General features: G+C 49.4%; 2 protein-coding genes across 2 annotated transcripts; both read left to right on the top strand.

Annotated features, from left to right (window-relative positions):
* Window positions 1-168: 168 nt before the first annotated feature.
* On the top strand, window positions 169-1,717 carry LOC149394947 (protein CDI-like). Its single transcript, XM_089615457.1, has 2 exons — window positions 169-625; window positions 1,124-1,717. Exons 1-2 carry the CDS (start codon window positions 309-311, stop codon window positions 1,512-1,514), a joined length of 708 nt encoding a protein of 235 aa, XP_089471583.1. The 5' UTR covers window positions 169-308; the 3' UTR covers window positions 1,515-1,717.
* A 17,601-nt stretch (window positions 1,718-19,318) lies between these two features.
* LOC149394946 (protein FAR-RED IMPAIRED RESPONSE 1-like) lies at window positions 19,319-20,882 on the top strand. Its single transcript, XM_089614159.1, has 2 exons — window positions 19,319-20,206; window positions 20,670-20,882. Exons 1-2 carry the CDS (start codon window positions 19,319-19,321, stop codon window positions 20,880-20,882), a joined length of 1,101 nt encoding a protein of 366 aa, XP_089470285.1.
* The last annotated feature ends 2,203 nt before the right edge of the window (window positions 20,883-23,085 follow it).

Here is a 23,085-nt window from a genome sequence, read left to right as displayed (position 1 = left end):
AGGGAAAAAAAAAGATTATGTCACTCTCTCTCTCTCTCTCTCTCTCTCTCTCTCTCTCTCTCTCTCTCTCTCTCTCTCTCTCTCTCTCTCTCTCTCTCTCTCGTTTCTTTTTTTGTTTCTAGTAAGCTTGGGTACGATTCCCTTCATTTATTAATAATGCCGCAGTCTGGTCCAAAATATTGCCTGACGTTCACTTTTTTGTATAAATACGAGAAGAAAACTCGGAATATTTACATCTGAATTCATTTGAAAGGGAAAAAAACTACGAACTTCAAATCAGACTCATAGATCAGCTCTTCGTGATTACAATGCCAGCTCCAGCAGAGAAGCCGTTCAGGATCTTCGTCGGGTACGACTCCCGCGAAGACCTCGCGTACGAGGTTTGTCGGCACTCGATCCTGAAGCGGTCGACGATCCCGGTCGAAATCATTGCAATGAAGCAGCCTGAACTGAGGAAGAACGGTCTGTACTGGCGCGAGAGAGGGGAGACCGAGAGCACAGAATTCTCTTTCACTCGCTTCCTCACTCCACACCTCGCCGATTACAAAGGCTGGGCTGTGTTCGTGGATTGCGATTTCCTCTACCTTGCCGACGTCAAGGAGCTCCGTGATCTGATCGACGATAGGTACAGTGTCGGAGCTAATTCAGGCCTACCCTAATTTATTTTAATTCAAAAATTTACAAATTAGTCCCTCCCAAATTTATTTTTTCATATTAACCACCCTAATTTAAATTTTTAGCTCCGTTCCACAAAATTAATTTGTACACTTTTGTTTTATTTTTTTTTAAGTTTACAAGTTAGTCCGTTCGCACTTTGTTTTTGCATGTTAGGTTTCTGGCTCAATTCCCGTATAGGTACAGTGACTGAGCTAATTCACACCTACCCCTCGAAAAATATTTTTATATTTTCTTCAAGTTTTTTATTTTTTAACTTAAAAGTTTACAAATTAATCTCTCCCAAATTTATTTTTGAATATTAACCACCTTAATATAAATTTTTGGCTCCGTCCGAGACTTCAAGCCTATGGGGCATAAACCCCCTCAAAATTAATTTCTAAACTTTTGATTTAATTTTTTAGAAGTTTACAAGTTAATCCTTTCCGAACTTTGTTTTTGCATATAGGTACGCGGTGATGTGCGTCCACCACGATTACACTCCCAAGGAAGCCACGAAGATGGACGGCGCGGTTCAGACTGTGTATCCCCGAAAGAACTGGTCGTCCATGGTGCTCTACAATTGTGACCATCCCAAGAACCAAGTTTTGACACCGGAGATCGTGAACACTGAGTCCGGTGCGTTTCTCCACCGCTTCCAGTGGCTCGACGACTCGGAGATCGGCTCGGTCCCTTTTGTCTGGAACTTCCTCGAGGGACACGACAAGGCAGTGGACGGCGAGTTGCCCAAGGCCGTACACTACACTCGCGGAGGGCCCTGGTTCGAGGCAACGAAGCACTGCGACTTCGCCGACCTTTGGTTGGCTGAAATGGAGGAATACTTGAAATCCAAAAACTGAGCTCGCAAGCCTTTGATGAAACATGTATATGTGTCGACATCAATTGTTTTTTGTATCCCAATAAGTCTTTTGTATAAGAAAGCGTCTTGTTTTATATTCGATTGTGTTGCTTTTATCGATAAACGGTGGTTGTCTTTGATCTCATGTATTAATCGATTTTGTTAATCATCAAAATTGTAATAAAAAAAGTTCTGTTTTGTTTTTCACATACAAACTTTTATATACTTACGAATATTTAGTACATATATATATATATATATATATATATATATATGTTGTCGCACGAAAATGAACAACGATTGTATACCTCGGGCGGTTCGATTCAAGGCCGGACCAAGTGATCGCACCCGGGCCAAAAATGTGAACTCGAAAGTCTCGAGCTAGGCTTTCTCCGATCAACTCGCCTCCCGGAAGAGGGAATGGGTGAGGAGGAGGAGTGACCGTGCCTTATGTGTCGGCTGCCTACGTACCCGTGTGAATAGGGATCAGGTCGGAACGTAGTTCAAGGCGTATGTTACGCAGTGTAAGGCGCGGAGCCTGAGGGAGAAGCGTACTCGACGAAGGAGACAGTGTGCGGAGGAGTCCTCGGCGACGTCTCAGAACTTCGGAGATCGCGGGCGCGAGAGAGAATGTGTGTTTTCTCTCTTTTGGAGATGTGGAAGACTCTAAGTCAAGAGTTCCTTGTCGTGGCGGAGATTTCGGACGCGTACGCGATTCCCAGTCGGAAATGGTGGACGCGTCTAGTGTGCTAGACGCGTAGGCGATTTTCAGTCGAAAATCGTTAGAGCACTCGTGGGCTCGAGATTAATCGTTCGATCGAGAGAGGCGGCACTCAGGAGTCCCACGGAGTGCTTCGGAATCTCTGAGAACGAGAAATCGAGGAGAATCCGCTTCAGGCCAAGGATGGCATCCAGAGAAGCAGAGAAAAGTCTCAAGTTCCTTGAGAATGAATGGGATGGCTTTCCCCTCAATGAGGGGGTGTATTTATAGGTGTTTGAGGGCCTTAAGAGGCTTCTTTTTTGTCCATGTGGGACTAGGGGGCGTTCAACTTCGAGTGGAGGCGCACGGCGCGCGCCGTGCGGCGCGGTCGTGTCTTGGCGTGGCACGCGGCTTGCTGTGCATGGCTGGCCGGCGCGGCGTGCCGCGCGGGCGGTTTCCTTGAGGGGTGCGTGGTGCACGACTCGTCTCGTCGGACTCTTTTGGGCCTTAGCGGTCTTCGGATATCACGCTTGTTATGCGAAATATGAATGTCTATACTCGAGGAGAACGACTCGAGGCTCGACTCGAGGAGCGACCCGAGGCTCGACTCGAGGAACTACTTGAGGCTCGACTCGAGGAGCGAGGCTCGACTCGAGGAGCGAGGCTCGACTCGAAGAGAATGACTCGAGGCTCGACTCGAGGAGCGACTCGAGGCTCGACTCGAGGAGCGAGGCTCGACTCGAGGAGAACGACTCGAGGCTCGACTTGAGGAGAATGGCTTATCTCAAGGAGCGAGGCTGGACTCGAGGAGAATTACTCAACTTAAGGAGCGAGGCTCGACTTGAGGTGCTGAGAGTTTGGCACGAGGGCCTGCCAGTCGACTCGTGACGGAAGGCTTGCCACTCTTCAGGACCTTTAGCCTGGCCATTGGTCCTTTGAGCGGTGTGTCTTCTCGGCGATCCGGGATTTCCGAAAACGACCGACAAATTAGCCCCCAAGTTCATTGCTCGGGTGGTGAACTTTTAGTTGTTTCCGCCGGGTGTTTGAGGAAAATTTATTTCCCAGAGCCTCGCCGTTGCGAAGCGTTTGTAATTATAAAGAATATTCTCACAATTGCATGTGCTTTCTCTCGCTTTTCTGTCTCTCTCAACATGATGGTGTGATCAACATGTGGAGGAGGATCCAAGCGGATGGGAGGCGTAGCTCAACATGGGCGAGGCGGACGCATTTGCATCCGTCGCTCTAGCCCCGGAGCAACGGGGACATGCGCGCGCAAGTAGGGCATGCGTGTGTGCAGGGGCGTTCTGGCGTGTCGCGGCTTGGTGATCTTTTGGCGAAGTCATGCCCAAGTCTTTTTTCGATGGCGTTTTGTTTGATGTTATTTTCAAGCGGAGTTCGTGGGAATCGATGGCGACTAGCAGGGTGATGATTATGTAATCGTGACCTATTAGGGGAAGATCATGGCGTCCATCTTGGCCAGCTTGGAAGGCGACTGCACTTTTGCGTTTCGCAAAGGCGTGCTCATTCCGAGGTCTCAAAGACGGAGGTTGATGCTGCAGGCCGATGCTTCGAGAAGGCGGAGTGGTACCTGGTGGAAGGCTCTGCCGCACCGGAGGGCTTTGACTGCTCGGGGATCAGTGTTCAAAGTTCGATCACGTATCAAGCATAAGTCGGTCTCACGGGGCATCCGCCCTTCCAACTTTGGTGACGCTTCTCCGTCTGCATTCAGAAGATCGGCCCTTATTCCCCATATGTGAGTACGAGTCTCTGTTGAGGCCTTTGGATCAGTGTCACTCTGATTCGGGCTGACTTTTTTGTCAATGCCGGAGTAGATAATCTCTGCTGAAGACATGAAGGGACATCGTAATGGGTAGCGATGTAGACTTCTTCTGTCAGGGCGTTTTTTACGCCTAGAGGGTAAGTTTCCCTCTGTTTGTTTGTTTGTTTTGTTTTGCAATAGTCTCGCTTTGGCTAGCCTGTTCTTCGAATCGTTACAGGTGACTCGACCCGAGGAGCGAGACTCGACTCGAGGAGAGTGACTTGATTCGAGGAGCAAGGCTCGAATCGAGGAGAACAACTTGACTCGAGGAGCAAGACTCGAATCGAGGAGAACAACATGACTCGAAGAGCAAGACTCACCTCGAGGAGAGCGATTTGACTAGAGGAACAAGGCTCGACTCGAGGAGACTGGCTCGACACGAGGAGCAAGACTCGACTCGAGGAGTGAGGCTCGACTCGAGGAGAATGACTCGACTCGAGGAGCAAGACTCGACTCGAGGAGTAAGGCTCGACTCGAGGAGAATGACTCGACTCGAGGAGCAAGACTTGACTCGAGGAGAATGACTCGACTCAAGGAGCAAGACTCGACTCGAGGAGGGTGACTCGACCCGAGGAGCGAGGCTCGACTCGAGCAGAATGACCCGACTCGAGCAGCAAGACTCGACTCGAAGAGGGTGACTCGACCCGAGGAGCGAGGCTCGACTCGAGAAGAATGACTCGATTCGAGGAGCAAGACTCGACTCGAGGAGAATGACTCGACTCGAGGAGCATGGCTCGACTCGAGGAGAGTGACTCGACTCGAGGAGCAAGGCTCGACTCGAGGAGAATGACTCGACTCGAGGAGCAAGATTCAACTCGAGGAGGGTGAATCGACTCGAGGAGCGGGCTCGACTCGAGGAGAATGACTCGACCCAAGGAGCGAAGTGTTGTCGGTCGTTTTCGGAAAACCCGGAACACCGAGAAGACACGCCGCTCAAAGGGCCGATGGTCAGGCCGGAGGTCTTGAAGAATGGAAAGCCTTTTTTCATGAGTCGACTTGCAAGTCCTCGTGCCATACGATCGCGCTCCTCGAGTCGAGCCTCGAGTCGTCCTCCTCGAGTCGAGCCTCGAGTCGTCCTCCTCGAGTTGCTCCTCAAATCGAGTCACTCTCGTCAAGTAGAAACCTTCATATTTTGCATGACAAGCGTGGTATCCGAAGACCACTAAGGCCCGCAAGAGTCCGACGAGATGGGCCATGCACCGCACGCGCAGCCGCGCCGGCCAGCAACGCACAGCAAGCCGTGCGCCTCGCCGGAAAGGCCGCGCGCCGCGCCAAGACAAGCCCGCGCCGTGCGCCCCCTGCGCCGCGCATCCCGCGCCGCATGTCCCGCGCCGCGTGCCCTTGCGCCGCTCATCCCGCGCCGCGCCTGATGACCCGCGCGCCGCGCCCTCTGCGCCGCGCGTTTTACGCCACACGCGCCGTGCGCCTCCACTTGACGGTGCGCGCACCCCTAGTCCCACATGGACGAAAAAGGGACCTTCTAAGGCCCTCAAACACCTATAAATACCCTTCTCATTGAGGGGAAATCAATCCCATTTATTCTCAAGGAACTTGAGACTTCTCTCTGCTTCTCTAGATGCCATCCTTGGCCTGAAGCGGATTCTCCTCGATTTCTCGTTCTCAGAGGTTCTGAAGCACTCTCGGGGACTTCCCGGACGTTGCTCCCTCTGACCGAACGCCCTCCAGTGCTCAAGCACGCTCCTAGGGTTCTCGACTAGAGTCCCCCTATGCGTCTAACACGCTAGATGCGCACGCGATCTCCGAAGTTATGAGACGTCGCCGAGGACTCCTCCGCGCACCGTTTCCTTGGTCGAGTATGCCTCTCCACCAAGGCTCCGCACCTCACACTGCGTTATATACGCCTGAACTACGTTCTGACCTGATCCCACGCACGGGTACGTAGGCAGCCGACAGCCAAGGCACGGTCAATCCTCCTCCTCACCCCCTACCTCTCCCAAGAGGCGGGTTGATCAAAGAAAACCTAGCTCGAGACTTTCGAGTTCACACTCTTGGCCCGGTTGCGATCACTTGGTCCGGCCTTGGATCGAACCGCCCGAGGTTTTCAGTAGTTGTTCATTTTCGTGCGACAACATTTTGGCGCTAGAAGGAGGGGACTTCCCGACCTGTTCAGCCCGAAATCCCTTCTGTTCATTTTCTTCTTTTCTTCTACAAACTCAACTTTCTCGAACTTGAGAAAAGATGAGTAGCCAACCACCCGTACGTTCTGAGGGCGTTAACAACCCCGATAACGTCGCTGGGACCAAAAAATATTTCTTGCGCTCCCGAGCGCATGGTGACGAAGAGTCGCTCAACGAAGAGAGCTCGATCCGCTCACCATCTCCATCTCCAGATAGCAGTGACGACCGCATCATGGAGTTAGAGGAGAATATCCGCCAACTAAAGGCGAAGAACGCGAGGTACCACAACCGACTGGTTGCGAAGCAACCCGCACATGACACAATGACCCCCAACAGGGATCCTGAGAACCTCAACGAGGAAAGCCGTGACCGCGAACCTGATTACGAGGGTACTGGCGATTCGGAGGATATCGAGACTTCTCTCACGAAGAACGGGGAACACCCCGCCGTGTTTGAAGCCGGTCCTTCGAATCCCCTACCCCAGACAGGCAACGCGCCGGCTGCTTCTCAAGAGACAAATTCCCGACGTTCGGCCCTCGACCGACTAGGTCAAGGGGGGAATGTTTCAGAGAGTCGGGGCACGCGGAGAGCGCGCCGTCGTAGACGAAGCCTGCGCCTCCGTACGACGAGCTCTGATCTTAGGGACCATCTCACTGCTCGACGCATCGAGCGTGGCGATGACCTAAGAGAGTGACTAAGCTCTCGGCCAAACATCTCCGCAGCAGCCCCAACTAACGGGAACCGCCGCACGGGTCAAGGGTCAAATGAAAGACGACAGGTGACTCCTCCCGAACAGGGAGTTACTCCAACTACCGGTCTCGATGTGATCACAATGATCCACAATCTTCGAAATGAAGTACGAGATCTCCGAGAACATGGAATAGGCGGAAGTGCCTATAGGGTTGTTGAGGAGAGTTCCTCACCTTTCACGGCTCAGATATTGGCCGAGGTATGCACGGGAAATTTCAAACTCCCGAACCTCGCTCCCTATGATGGAAAAGCAGATCCTGCTTACCATATCCAGCACTATGAAACCTGGATGACGATGCAGGGTGTCTCTCCTGGTGGCATCCACTCGTTCAAAGACCAGAAGGACATGTTCCTAGCACGGTTTGCTACATCTATGGTCCAAAAGAAGACCAAGATGTACCTGTGGTCAATCAGGCAAGAGAATGGCGAGTCTCTTAGATGATACCTCGCCCGATTCACTGAAGAATCGAATAAGGTCGACCGCTTTGACGACAAAGACGCAATCACTGCCATCATCGAAGGCTTGCGCACAAGTGACTTCCTTAAGTCCATCGTCGGCCGTGTCCCTTCTACCATGGCCGAGTTAATGACTCGAGCCAAGACCTTCATGGGAGTCGAAGATTACCTCGATGGCCGTAAGGGCAATAATCAAAGCCCTCACCATCGAGACGAGCCTAGCAACGAGGAAGGCAACTCCCGTAAAAGGCGAAACAGAGGGGGTCATACTTCTAATAGCCGACCTCCGATGCCCCAAAAGCCACGACTTGCAGAAGACTTTAAGGGCTACTCGTCGTTCACGCCATTGAACACGACGCCGGATCAAATCCTAGCTTTGGCACGTGACAAATTCACGCCCCCGGCTCCAATGAGCAAAGATCCCGCGACTCGTGATCGTTCTAAATATTACGAGTTCTATCAGGAATACGGTCATTTGACCTCGGAATGCTACAACCTTAAAAGGCAAATCGAGGCTTTGATCCAACGGGGTGAGCTGAAAGAGTTCGTGTTACGCATGATCAGCGCTGCGGGCCCCACCACAAACAGATCACAATTTGGTAATGGAGGAGGAACATCCGCTTCTGCCGACCGAACCACGGCTACTGCCAATGCCAATCCGCAACTCCACGTTGTAACCACCATACTGGGTGGCCCACAAGATGGAGATTCAGCCCGACAATGGAAAAAATTCCTAAGGGCCGTAGCTCAAGAAGACGCGGCTATGCACGTCAACCTCACCTATGAAGAACCTCCGTCCGTGCCTCACAAGATGATGTACTTCACCAACGAAGAGGCCAAGCGAGTTGTGCATCCGCATAATGACGCAATTGTGCTCAAAGCCCAAGTGGCAAATAACTTGGTGAAAAGAGTTCTCATCGATAACGACAGTGCTGCGGACATAATTTTCAAGTCCACCTTAGAGCGCATGAAGCTCGGGGGGCTACGCCCAACTCCGACCCAAACGCCTCTATTCGGGTTCACTGGGGAGAGAGTCATGACCGAAGGCATCATCGATCTACCGGTCACCTTCGGAACTCCCGGAGGCATTAAAGTCGTTCACATGGTCCCGTTCCTAGTGGTAGATCAAGAGTCGCCCTACAATGTAATCATTGGGCGACCCACGCTGAACCGACTAAGGGCTATTACTTCTACATACCACCTACTGGTAAAGTTCCCTACCAAGGATGGAATCGGCATCATGGCTGGAGATAAATCCCAAGCCAGAATATGCTACATCCAAGGAATCGATGGAAAAACCGCTAGCAAGATGGTTAACACGATCTCCCAGCTTAGAGATAGCGTCGAGTCGACCAAGGTCCTCCACGAAATCCACGAAGCCATCTGCATGACACCCGAGTGCAAGGTGCCGACGTCCTCATCCCAAACAGGGAGGGACCCCACAAAGTCTGCCAAGTCATACATGACGGGACATACTACACGGACGAGACACCGATCCGTCGCCTGTGGAATACGGAACACTTGAGAAAGTACTACCATTAGCCAGCGCTCCCCCCATTTTATTTCTTTGCTTTCCAACATTCAATAAGGCCTACGAGCCAATCTTTTAGGATTTCAAATTTTTGCAATATTAATAAAGTTCGAGGTTTTTCTTTCAAAATCCACTTTTCCAAAGATTTTCGGTCATCAAAATACGATCGCAAACCCAAGAACTCGGGGGGCTAGTGACATAGGCAAGGGCAAGTGCACTCAAAATCCTCAAGAAAGTACGCTCCACAAAAAGAAAGTACGCTCCACAAAAAGAAAGTAAGCTACACCAAATTAAAACACCCGAACACAAACGGGAACTAGCGTTCAATTAAGACGCCTCCGTGGCGCGCCATAAGTCATCCATGAGGTGCAGGCTAAAGACGCCTCCGCGGCATGCCATAAGTCATCCATGAGGTGTAGGCTAAAGACACCTCCGCGGCACGCCATAAGTCATCCAAGAGATGCAGGCTAAAGACGCCTCCGCGGCGTGCCATAAGACATCCCAGAGATGCAGGCTAAAGACGCCTCCGCGGTGCGCCGTAAGACATCCCAGAGATTCAGGCTAAGGCGCCTCCACGACGCGCCATAAGACATCCCAGAGATGCAGGCTAAAGACGCCTCCGCGGTGCGCCGTAAGACATCCCAGAGATGCAGGCTAAGACGCCTCTGCGGTGCGCCATAAGACATCCCAGAGATGAAGGCTAAAGACGCCTCCGCGGCGCGTTGTAAGACATCCCAGAGATGCAGGCTAAGATGCCTCCGCGGCGCGCCATAAGACATCCCAGAGATGCAGGCTAAAGATGCCTCTGTGGCGCGCCGTAAGACATCCCAGAGATGCAGGCTAAGACGCCTCCGCGGCGCGCCATAAGACATCCCAGAGATGCAGGCTAAGACGCCTCCGCGGCGCGCCGTAAGACATCCCCGCGATGCAGGCTAAGACGCCTCCGCGGCGCGCAATAAGACATCCCACAGATGCAGGCTAAGACGCCTCCGCGGCGCGCGGTAAGACATCCCCGAGATGCAGGCTAAGATGCCTCCGCGGCGCGCCGTAAGACATCCTAGAGATGCAGGCTAAAGTCGTCCCTCGTGACGCACCAAAGACGCCTACATGGCGCACCAAAGACGCTTACATGGCGCACCAAAGCCGTCCGTCGCGATGCACCAAAGACGCCTACATGGCGTACCTAAGACGCCTACATGGCGCAACAAAGCCGTCCCTCGCGACGCACCAAAGACACCTACATGGCGCACCTAAGACGCCTACATGGCGCACCAAAGCCGTCCCTCGCGACGCACTTAAGACGCCTACATGGCGCACCTAAGACACCTACATGGCGCACGTGAGACGCCTACATGGCGCAACCAAGTCGTCCCTCGCGACGCACCTAAGACGCCTACATGGCGTATCTAGGCCATCCCTCGCGACCTGCCTAGACGGCTAAACGACGCACAGAACCGTCTCTCACGACGCGCTCTGAGTCGCAACAAGGCGTTGCGTACGATGACTAATTGCAGCGCACTTGGAGCCGCCACAAGGCACACTTGAACCGCCATACAAGGCGTAGGTCCTGCCATCTTCGCCACCGCCAACTGAGCACGATCACACTCGCCTTTGGAGACTCCCCATTCCACGCAAGCTAATTGAAGCTGCTCGCAAAGACTCGTGAACTCCGCCTCCGAGCAAGAACTTCGCTCGGCCTGAGCTAGCTGAGACTTCGCTCAAGCATGCTCCTCCTAGAAGAGTCCCAGGCGACGAGTGAGGTCATGTAAAATCTTCTCGAGCCAAACCTTGCTCCTCGAGTCGAATCATTCTCCTCGAGTCGAGCCTCACTCCTCGAGTCGAGTCATTCTCCTCGAAGTCGAGCCTCGAATCATTCTCCTCGAGTCGAGCCTGACTCCTCGAGTCGAGTCATTCTCCTTAGGTTGAATCGTGTTCCTCGAGTCGAGCCCCGCTCCTCGAGTCGAGTCATTCTCCTCAAGTCGAGCTTCGCTCCTCGAGTCAAATCACTGTCCTCGAATCGAGCCTTGCTCCCCGAGTCAAATCATTCTCCTCAAGTCGAGCTTCGCCCCCCGAGTCGAGTCATTCTCCTCAAGTCAAGCCTTGCTCCTCGAGTCGAGTGATTCTCCTCGAGTCGAGCCTCGCTCCTCGAGTCGAGTCATTTTCCTCAAGTCGAGCCTTGCTCCTCGAGTCGAGCCATTCCCCTCGAGTCGAGTTCCGCTCCTCGAGCAAACACTTGGAGTGACCTGAAGAACAAGTCAGCCATAGTAGAGACCCGCGATCGCGTCTGGGGAATAAGGGCCGATCTTCCGAACTCAGACAAAGAAGCGTCACCAGGGTGGGAATGGCGGATGCCCCGTGAGACCGACTTATGCTTGATGCGGGGTCAAACTTTTAGCGTTGATCCCCGAGCAGTCGAAGCCCTCCGGTGTGGAAGAGCCTTCCACCAGGTGCCACTCCGTCTTCTCGAAGCATCGGCCCGCAACATCAACCTCCGTCTTTGAGACCTCGGAATGAGCACGCCTTTTCGAAACGCAAAAGTGCAGTCGCCTTCCAAGCTGGCCGAGACGGATGCCATGATCTTCCCCTAACATGTTGCAATTAGAAAATAATTACCATGCTAATCACCATCAAGTTGCATGGACTCCGGGTCGAAGATATCATCAAACAAAAGGCCATCGAAGTAAGACTTGGACGTGACTTCGCCAAAAGATCAACAAGCCGCGACACGCCGGTATGCCTCTGCACAAGTGCGTGCCCTACATGCATGCGCATGTCCCCGTTGCTCCGGGGCTAGAGCGATGGATGCAATCGCGTCCACCTCACCCACGTTGAGCTATGCCTCGTATCCGCTTGGACCCTCCTCCACGTGTTGATTACACGATCGTGTTGAGAGAGGCGGAAAAGCAAGAGAGCATACTTGCAATTGCAAGAATATTCTCTATAATCACAAAAGCTTCGCGACGGCGAAGCCCTGGGAAATAAATTTTCCTCAAACACCCGGCGGAAATAACTAAAAGTTCATCACCCGGGGCCTCCCGAGCGATAAACTTGGGGGGTTAATGTTGTCGGTCGTTTTCGAAAAACCCGGAACACTGAGAAGACACGCTGCTCAAAGGGCCGATGGTCAGGCCGGAGGTCCTGAAGAATGGAAAGCCTTCTGTCATGAGTCAACTTGCAAGTCCTCGTGCCATACGATCGCGCTCCTCGAGTCGAGCCTCGAGTCGTCCTCCTCGAGTCGAGCCTCGTGTCGTCCTCCTCGAGTCGAGCCTCGAGTTGCTCCTCAAATCGAGTCACTCTCGTCAAGTAGAAACCTTCATATTTTACATGACAAGCGTGGTATCCAAAGACCACTAAGGCCTGCAAGAGTCCGACGAGACGGGCCATGCACCGCGCGCGCAGCCGCGCCGGCCAGCAACGCACAGCTAGCCGCGCGCCGCGCCAAAACAAGCCCGCGCCGCACAACCCGTGCCGTGCGCCGCTTATCCCGCGTCGTGCCTGATGACCCGCGTGCTGCGCCCCCTGCGCTGCGCGCCGCGCGTTTTACGCCGCGCTATGTGTGCCGCGCGCGCCATGCGCCTCCACTTGACGGCGCGCGCGCCCCTAGTCCCACATGGACGAAAAATGGACCTTCTAAGGCCTTCAAACACCTATAAATACCCTTCTCATTGAGGGGAAATCAATCCCATTCATTCTCAAGGAACTTGAGACTTCTCTCTGCTTCTCTAGATGCCATCCTTGGCCTGAAGCGGATTCTCCTCGATTTCTCGTTCTCAGAGGTTCTGAAGCACTCTCGGGGACTTCCCGGACGTTGCTCCCTCTGACCGAACGCCCACCAGTGCTCAAGCACGCTCCTAGGGTTCTCGACTAGAGTCCCCCTACGCGTCTAACACGCTAGACACGCACGCGATCTCCGAAGTTCTGAGACGTCACCGAGGACTCCTCCGCGCACCGTTTCCTTGGTCGAGTACGCCTCTCCACCAAGGCTCCGCGCCTCACACAGCGTTATATACCCCTGAACTACGTTCTGACCTGATCCCACGCACGGGTACGTAGGCAGCCGACAGCCAAGGCACGATCACTCCTCCTCCTCACCCCCTACCTCTCCCGAGAGGCGGGTTGATCGAAGAAAACCTAGCTTAAGACTTTCGAGTTCACACTCTTGGCCCGGGTGCGATCACTTGGTCCGGCCTTGGATCGAACCGCCCGAGGTTTTCAATAGTTGTTCATTTTCGTGCGACAACACGAGGCTCGACTCGAGGAGAATGACTCGACTCGAGGAGCAAGGCTCGACTCGAGGAGAGTGACTCGACTCGAGGAGCAAGGCTCGACTCGAGGAGAGTGACTCGACTCGAGGAGCAAGGCTCGACTCGAGGAGAATGACTTGACTTGAGGAGCAAGACTCGACTCAAGGAGGGTGAATCGACCCGAGGAGCGAGGCTCGACTCGAGGAGAATGACTCGACTCGAGGAGCAAGGCTCAACTTAAGGAGGATGACTTGACTCGAGGAGCAAGGCTCGGCTCGAGAAGATTCTACATGACCTCACTCGTCGCCTGGGACTCTTCCAGGAGGAGCTTGCTCGAGCGAAGTCTCAGCTAGCTCAGGCCGAGCGAAGTTCTTGCTCAGAGGCGGAGTTCGCGAGTCTTTGTGAGCAACTTCAATTAGCTCCCGTGGAATGGGGAGTCTCCCAAGGCGAGTGTGATCGTGCTCAATTGGTGGTGGCGAAGATGGCAGGACCTACGCCTTGTATGGCGGTTCAGGTGCGCCTTGTGGCGGCTTCAAGTGTATTGCGATTAGTCATCACATGTAACGCCTTGTGGCGACTCAGAGCGCGTCGTGAGAGACGGTCATGTGCATTGTTTAGGCGTCTCAGGCACGTCGCGAGGGATGGCCTAGATGTGCCATGTAGGCTTCCTAGGTGTGCCGTATATGCATTTTAGATGTGCCATGTAAGCATCTTGAGTGCGCCATGTAGGCGTCTTAGGTGCGTCGCGAGGGACGACTTGGTTGCGCCACGTAGGCGTCTTACGTGCGCCATGTAGGCGTCGTAGGTGCGTTACGAGGGACGACTTTGTTGCGCCATGTAGGCATCTTACATGCGCCATGTAGGCGTCTTAGGTGCGTCGCAAGGGACGACTTGGTTGGGCCATGTAGGCGTCTTACGTGCGTCACGTAGGCGTCTTAGCCTGCATCTCTGGGATGTCTTATGGCGCGCCGCGGAGGCGTCTTCAGCCTGCATCTCTGAGATGTATTATGGCGCGCCGCAGATGTGTCTTCAGCCTGTATGTCTGGGATGTCTTATGGCGCGCCGCGGAGGCGTCTTCAGCCTACATCTCTGGGATGTCTTATGGCGCGCTGCGGAGGCGTCTTCAGCTTGCATCTCTGGGATGTCTTATGTCGCGCCGCGGAGGCGTCTTCAGCCTGCATCTCTGAGATGTCTTATGGCGCGCTGCGGAGGCGTCTTCAGCCTGCATCTCTGGGATGTCTTATGGCGCGCCACGGAGGCGTCTTCAGCCTGCATCTCTGGGATGTCTTATGGCGCGCCGCGGAGGCATCTTCAGCCTGCATCTCTGGGATGTCTTATGGCGCGCCGCGTAGGCGTCTTTAGCCTGTATCTCATGGATGTCTTATGGCGCGCCGCGGAGGCGTCTTTAGCCTGCATCTCTTGGATGTCTTATGGCGCGCCTCGGAGGCGTCTTTGGTGAACGCTCGTTTCGTTTATGTTCGGGTGTTTTTTTTTGGTGGAGCGTACTTTCTCTAGGTGGAGCGTACTTTCTTGAGGATTTTTAGTGTACTTACCATTGCCTATGTCACTAGCCCCCCAGGTTTTTGGGTTTACAATCGTATTTTGATGACCGAAAATCTTTGAAAAAGTTTATTTTGAAAGAAAAACCTCGAACTTTATTAATATTGCAAAAATTTGAAATCCTAAAACATTGGCTCGTAGGCCTTATTGAATGTTGGAAAGCAAAGAAATAAAACGGGGGGTAGCGCTGGCTATTGGTAGTATTGTCTCAAGTGTTCCGCATTCCACAGGCGACGGATCGGTGTCTCGTCCGTGTATTTGATGTAGTATGTCTCGTCATGTGTGACTTGGCAGACTTTTTGGGGTCCGTCCCTGTTTGGGATGAGGACGTCGGCACCTTGCACTTGGGTCTCGTGCAGATGTCTTCGTGGACTTCGCGGAGGACCTAGGTCGACTCGACGTTATCTCTTATTTTGGAGATCGTGTTAACCGTCTTTCTAGCGGTTTTTCCATCGATTCCTTGGATGTAGCATATTCTGGCTTTGGATTGATCTCGAGCCATGATGCCGATTCCATCCTTGGTAGGGAACTTCACCAGTAGGTGGTATGTAGAAGTAATAGCCCTTAGTCGGTTCAGCGTATGTCGTTCAATGATGACATTATATGGCGACTCCTGATCAACCACTAGGAATGAGACCATGTGAACAACTTCAATGCCTCCGGGAGTTCCGAAGGTGATCGGCAGATCGATGATGCCTTCGGTCATGACTTTCTCCCCAGTGAATCCGAATAGAGGCGCCTTTAGGTCGGAGTTGGGCGTAGCCCCCCGAGCTTCATGCGCTCTAAGGTGGACTTGAAAATTATGTCCGCAGCACTGCCGTTGTCAATGAGAACTCTTTTCACCAAGTTATTAGCCACTTGGGCTTTGAGCACTATCGCGTCATTGTGCGGATGCACAACTCGCTTGGCCTCTTCGTTGGTGAAGTACACCATCTCGTGAGGCACGGACGGAGGTTCTTCATAGGTGAGGTTGACGTGCATAGCAGCGTCTCCTTGAGCTACGGCCCTTAGGAATTTTTTCCGTTGTCGGGCTGAATCTCCATCTTGTGGGCCACCCAGTATGGTGGTTACAACGTGGAGTTGTGGATTGGCATCGGCAGTAGCCGTGGTTCGGTCGGCAGAAGCGGCTGTTCCTCCTCCCTTGCCAGACTGTGGTCTGTTTGTGGTGGGGCCCACAGTGCTGATCATGCGCAACACGAACTCTTTCAACTCACCCCGTTGGATCAATGCCCCGATCTGCCTTTTAAGACTATAGCATTCGGAGGTCGAGTGATCGTATTCCTGATGGAACTCGCAATATTTAGATCGATCGCGAGTCGCGGGATCTTTGCTCATTGGAGCCGGGGGAGTGAATTGGAGGGCCTTAAAAGGCTTTATTTTCGTCCATGTGGGACTAGGGGGCGTTCACCCTTCGAGTGGAGGCGCACGGCGCGCGGTGCGTGGCGCGCAGGTCACCGGGCGCGGCGCTGGATGCGCGACGCATGGGGCGCATGGCGTGGGCGTGTCTTGGCGTGGCGCGCGGCCTGCCTGGCGCGGCGCACGGCTTGCTGTGCGTGGCTGGCTGGCCGGCGCGGCGTGCCGCGCGCGCGATTTTCTTGAGGGGTGCGTGGTGCACGGCCCGTCTTGTCGGACTCTTGTGGGCCTTAGCGGTCTTCGTATATCACGCTTATTATGCGAAATATAAAGGTCTATACTCGAGGAGAACGACTCGAGGAGGGACCGGAGGCTCGACTCGAGGAACTACTCGAGGCTCGACTCAAGGAACAACTCGAGGATAATGACTCGATGCTCAACTCGAGGAGCGACTCGAGGCTCGACTCGAGGAGCGAGGCTTGACTCGAGGAGAACGACTCGAGGCTCGACTCGAGGAGAATGGCTTATCTCAAGGAGCGAGGCTCGACTCGAGGAGAATTACTCAAATCAAGGAGCGAGGCTCGACTTGAGGAGCTGAGAGTTTGGCACGAGGGCCTGCCAGTCGACTCGTGACGGAAGGCTTGCCGCTCTTCAGGACCTCCGGCCTGACCATCGGTCTTTTGAGCGGTGTGTCTTCTCGGCGATCCGGGTTTTCCGAAAACGACCGACAACAATATATATATATATATATATATATATATATATATATATATATATATGTATAATATGTTTTTTTTCATCATATTTTCTTTTATAAATTTTCGTTGGTGATAAATATTTCAGTAATTGTTTTTATTTGTAAATTGATCGCAGTATTTCAAATAACCATAAAACATCTATTATTTTAATTACGTGCAATTTTTCATATCCTAGAAAAGGGAAACGGCCGTTTATAGTAGTCATTTCAATGATTTGGATCAAAATATAAGTTAGCTTTTTTTTTGGACACTTTTAGTAGTGTTTTGAGGAGAGATAATAGTTTGATACCCGGTTTACCCTTTAATTTGTAATTTTGTTCATTCTAGCCCCCAAACCAAAACTTGCTCAATAAGACTTCTCATACGGTCTTGTTTATTGTGCCATGCACAGCTCTCTCTCTCCTCTCTTTTATCTCTGCGTGTGAAGGACGTTTCATCTCCCTTTCATCATCCTCCACGAGTTGCGTGTCTATGAAGTGAAGCTTAGCTCTCCAGCCACCTCGTCCTCGTCTAAAAGTAAGTTTCTTTCTTTCATCGTCGTCGTCTTCTTCTCTCCTCTCTTTTTGTTTCTGGGCTTTCGTTCATCCTCGTCGGGTTTTTGAGTTTCTGGGTTTTGGATTCATGTTTGTTCCACGACATCATCGTGCATCTTAAAAGAAAGCTTCTTTTTCGTCGTTCATCTTTGTTTTCGTGCGTTTGTTTGTCTGGGTTTTAGGTCTGTGTCGTTCTGGGTTTGTTCGTGCCATTACCCGTCGTTTCTGTGTTGTTTGTTGCTGGGTTTGTTTGTGTGTTGTTCTTCATTGTTTTGGACGTTTGAGTTTTTTCGCGTTCTTGAATTGTACAGACAGACATCTCCACAGTCTATGAAATTATAGACTGTAGACATATAGTAATTGTAGACATATAGGTCTACAACTTCAATAATTATAGACATATAGGTCTACAACTTCCGTTGTTGTAGACATATTAGTCTACAACAGCTGAAGGTGTAGACCTGTATGTCTACAATTACAATAATTGTAGACAGTATATCTACAATTGGTGTAATTGTAGATATACATTTCTACAAATATTCTCATTGTAGACATTTAACTTTTTTCATACATGATAATAACAAAATCATATATGCGCTTTTCCTATGCACGAATGTCAGAAATATATATATATATATATTTATGAAGCACAGTGGTACATGGGTCGAACCCACAGTATACGTCGAGGGAGGAAATTTGGGTATTATGGTGTCATCTTCGGTGAACTACCATAATCTGATGCAGATGTTGTTCGCGGAGATTAGCCTTTCCCAATCAACTCACAGAATCGGTTTGAAGTACTTGATTGATGGTGCATTTAAACCTGTTGAGATTAAAGACAACGGTCAATTGAAAGCTTATTTGTATTTGAGGAAAACGATACCTGACGTCGGAAGATTTCATATGATTTTGGAAATATCTAAAGAGCCACAGGAAGGGCATGAGGTAGCAAGGGATAGCCTAGTTTCTCCAGGATTTAGATAAACTCCTAACATGGTTCAGCCAACACAGGGACTTGAGGAAATGAATACTTTCTACGATGCAACGCAAGAACGTAGAGAATCCCCTCATCCACCACCTAGACAGACTCCCCCTACTCCGCCTCCTCCACGTAGAGAGTCCCATCCTCCGCCTCCTCCACGTAGAGAGTCCCCTCCTTCGCCTTCTCCACCTAGAGAGACTCCTCCTACTCCACGTAGAGAGTCTCCTAATCCGCCTCCTCCACGTAGAGAGTCCCCTCCTCCGCCTCCTCCACGTAGGCAGTCCGCTCATCCTCATCCTCCTCATCCAAGTAGCGATGAGCAAGTGCTGTATATCAATTCCCCTGTGACACTCAAGCTTCATGGATTGTACGCTAGCAAATTGGTCTTGCAAAAATAATTGAGTTTGTATGCCATTAACAAACACTGTACGTTTCGGACAAAGTATTCGTCTAAAGAATGTCTCCATGTAGTTTGTCCGAGAGAGCATTGTAAATGGAGTGTTCAAGCAGTTAGAATTCCCAGCACTCTAATTTTTAGGATTAAAAGGTAATTATTAGGTTGCAATAATAGAATAATTGTTGGTATACATGTCTACAAACTACTCCAACTGTAGACATGGAAGTCTACAGTTTACATAAACTGTAGACTTGCAAGTCTATAATTGACAAGAATTGTAGATATTATAAGTACACAGTTACTGCAACTATAGACATCTATCTCTACAATTGTTGTTAATTGTAGACTTATAAGTCTACAGTTTATGAGAGTTTTTATTTCAATTATACATATAAATCGAAAGTAATTTTGAATTTTGAATTTTCTTATTCAGGTTTGAGAGTGAACATATTTGTCCTATAAATGAAAGACAATGATATCATCCTCAAGACACATCCAAAGTAGTGGGAGAGGTTGTGAAGCACAAGTGCATAGATCTGACGTTTGGATTGTGTAAACCAAAAGAGATTATTAATTACAAGCAAATGGATTACGGAGTTCGTATGTCTTACAAAAAAGCTTGGTGGTCGAGAAGAAAAGCTCTAAAGTCCCTTTACGGCACTGAAGCAGAGTCATACGCGTTCCTACCTAAGTGGATGTACATGATCGAGACTAAAAATCCAAGTTCTCTCTTTGACCTTGTCACTACGGGGTCGGATAATCAGTTTGTTAGCTTCTTCATGTCACTTAGCCCATGGAGGAGGGGTTGGAAGTATTGCAGACCTATTATCATTGTCTATGCTACTTTCTTGAAGAACTTTTACAAAGGAACTTTGTATACAGCGTGTGCCATGGACGGAAATGAACAAATATTTCCACTCGCCTTCTTTCATGGTTCTAATGAATCTAATGAGACTTGGATTTACTTCTTGAGAAAGTTGAAGGTTGCTATTGGGGATAGGGAGCATACGGTAATTGTATCTGATAGGCACCAAGGAATAGTTAATGCAGTCAAGGAAGTGTATCCAACCCGTGAACACGGTTTTTGCGTACATCATTTGCTTGGTAACTTGAAGACCACATTCAAAGGGAGCATAACAAAGCAAGCGAAGTGGAAATTTTACGCTGCAGCTAAGGCGTACACTCAGCCGGAATTTGAGAAGTACATGTGTATGTTGGACTCTGAAAATCCAGAAATAAGCCCATACCTGGAAAAGGAGGTTGGGTATCAAAGGTGGGCCCAATCTTGTTTTCGTGAAAACATGTACAATATCATGACAAACAACAACGCGGAATCATTGAATGCATTCAATGTTAAGCCTAGAGAGTTTCCTATTTCGAAGTTGTTCGACTGGTTGCGGCAAAGAAATCTAGGATGCTATCACGAACGTAGAGAGTTGGCAACATACTATGCTGCAGCTTGTGGAATGCCGGTGTGTTGATCTTTTTTATTTTATTTCGTACTATGTTCTAACTGTAGACATACGTTATCTACAATTGTGATAATTGTAGACATTTATGTCTACAATTAGTAGTGATTGTAGACATTGATGTCTACAATTTGTATAAAATTGTAGACATTGATGTCTACAATGACATTGATGTCTACAGTTTGTATACAGTTGAAGGCCTTGAAGTCTACAGTTACAAGTACTTATAGACAACTACGTCTATAGTTTTCGCCATATGTCTACACGTACATGACTTACTCTTATTATTCTTCTACTCTAAGTGAGACCATCATCATTCCTCGAGTTTGAAGTAGGTGACAGAGATGGGAACACGTGGGCTGTGAATTTACACGAAAAAACATGCTCGTGCTGGGAATTTCAACTTGACAGTTTCATATGTGCTCATGGTATTGTTGTGTGTGGACATCGTAACCTTTCGGTTCAGGGCTATATTTTTCCTTACTATAGTGCAGAGTACTTGAGGGCAAGTTATGCAGGTGTCCACCATCCCCATGGTAATATTCAGACGTGGACTATTCCCCCTGAGGTCGCGAATTTTGTAATTCAGCCTCCGACACACAGAGAATGTGTCGCCGGTAGATCGAAGAAGAGACGTATACCTTCTCAAGGGGAAGAGCCTATTCGTAGGAAGTGTTAGCGATGTGGAGAAGTTGGTCACAATCGGACTATATGCAACAGTCCAGTTCCTTTGTCCGAGAGGAATGGATGAATTATTTTCGGATTTTCAGAGTCCAACATACACGTGTACTTCTCAAATTTCGGCTGATTGTACACCTTTGAATGTGTATTTAATATATTTTTGGAACTTGAAGTGTATTTCCTCTGTTTTGGAGTTTGAATGACGACTTATATGATAGAAGTATGTCTTTTTTACGCCTTGCATGCATTACATGATAGAAGTTGTTCAAATTGTAGACTTCATTGTCTACCAGTTGTGGTGATTGAAGACATTTATGTCTACAATTGTAGTGATTGTAGACATTAAATATCTACAATCAGTTCAAATTGTAGATATATATATATCTACAATCATAGACATCACTTTACACATCTGTAGACAGCCATAACAAAACAAAAGCTACCAGTTGTGGTGATTGTAGACATTAATGTCTACAATTGTTGTGATTGTAGACATTAAATGTCTACAATCAGTTCAAATTGTAGATATATATATTTACAATCACTACAACTGTAGACATCACTGTACACATCTTTAGACACGGCCATAACAAAACAAAAGCTACCAGTTGTGGTGATTGTAGACATTAATGTCTACAATTGTTGTGATTGTAGACATTAAATGTCTACAATCAGTTCAAATTGTAGATATATATGTCTACAATCACTACAACTATAGACATCACTGTACACATCTTTAGATACGGTCATAACAAAACAAAAGCTACCAGTTGTGGTGATTGTAGACATTTATGTCTACAATTGTAGTGATTGTAGACATTAAATGTCTAATTGTAGACATTAAATGTCTAAAATTAGTTCAAATTGTAGATATATATGTCTACAATCACTACAACCGTAGACATCACTGTAAACATCTTTAGACACGGCCAAAACAAAACAAAAGCATACCAAAACCATATAGCCATAACAAAACAAACCATACCAAAATATATAGCAGTTTTTAGGCATGCAAGCTTCAAATTGTCATACAAAGCCATACAAAAATATAAAACATAGTTTGAAAAGTAACTTCATAGTTTGAGGTTGAGTTCATGTAAACATAAAAATCATAGTCCAAAGATGTCGGAAACTCGACGTCAGATCCGTAGCCGGTCGCAAGTTTCACCGTCCCATGACGGTATAAATCTATCGTGAGCTTCCGCCTAAACATATTCATGAGGGATGCGTCTAAACCAGACATGTGTACGTCGTGGATCAAGTACTCAACTGCCTTGATCACGAACATCCCATAATCCCCGCTGCAAATATATATGTTAGTATAGTATAAAAAAAATATGAAATACACAAGAATTCTAGCGAAGGGCATTACCTATTCTCTTGTTGTGGCATAGCATCATGGTCCTCAACGCTGAACACCGCCGAGCTTGTGTATTCGATGCCCAATCCGTTGAAAGCATTAATCGAACACAAAACAATCGGGATGATTTTAGCGAGTCTGAGCAGGTGGGTCCTCACGGATTTGTGGCTCCTTTTGCTCTTGAACATGGAGTCGTAGACTATTAGCTTCCGTAACTTTGAATGAACTACCACAAGGACCTAATGGGACAACTTCTTGATACAACAAGGCATGTAGATATAATGAACATCCACCCACGGCCATGAATGGAGTTGACACTCAATATCAGCAATAATGTAGTCCGAGATGCAGGTTTCCTTCTTCCAGTTAAATTCATCCTTGTCGTTGCACGCTTTCCATTTGTCATACGCCTCATCGGCATAACTATAAAAAACACGTCCATTATGGTGAACTTCTGTGTCATTTGACCATACTTCCGCTTCTTGTTCAAGTAGTACATGGCAATGTCGATATGCTACAAAAAAAAATTAGAAGTCTACAATTATACTACAATCCAGCAAATTGTAGACATATAAGTCTACAATTACATAACTGTACACATATGTCACACTATAATTACACTCACCTCGTCACTCAGCCATGCCGCCGGTGTCTAGAGGGTATAAAATAAGGTTTTGCTCGTGACGACCTGTACGTTAAAGTTCCAATTTCCCGGCAAGCACTCACCCTCCTTCTTGTAAACTGCGGCACCGAGCGGCAAAGATTTATAATTTCTCCGAAACCCAACCCCAATCCAATTTTCCATGATTGTAGTCTCTTCATCGGTTGGCACAATGAAAAT

Source organism: Urtica dioica, chromosome 5, assembly GCF_054948205.1.
Source record: "Urtica dioica subsp. dioica isolate 48M chromosome 5, U.dioica_male_clone48M_v1_H2, whole genome shotgun sequence".
Lineage (NCBI taxonomy): Eukaryota > Viridiplantae > Streptophyta > Magnoliopsida > Rosales > Urticaceae > Urtica > Urtica dioica.
Note: the sequence above shows the minus strand (reverse complement) of the source record. Positions and strands in the feature narration are given on the sequence as shown.

Coding starts and splice junctions, on each gene's coding strand:
- LOC149394947 (XM_089615457.1), top strand. CDS start 309: ATGCCAGCTCCAGCAGAGAAGCCGTTCAGGATCTTCGTCGGGTACGAC. Junction 626..1,123: donor CGTGATCTGATCGACGATAG/GTACAGTGTCGG, acceptor TTTTGCATATAG/GTACGCGGTGATGTGCGTCC.
- LOC149394946 (XM_089614159.1), top strand. CDS start 19,319: ATGGATTACGGAGTTCGTATGTCTTACAAAAAAGCTTGGTGGTCGAGA. Junction 20,207..20,669: donor CTGCAGCTTGTGGAATGCCG/GTGTGTTGATCT, acceptor CTTTCGGTTCAG/GGCTATATTTTTCCTTACTA.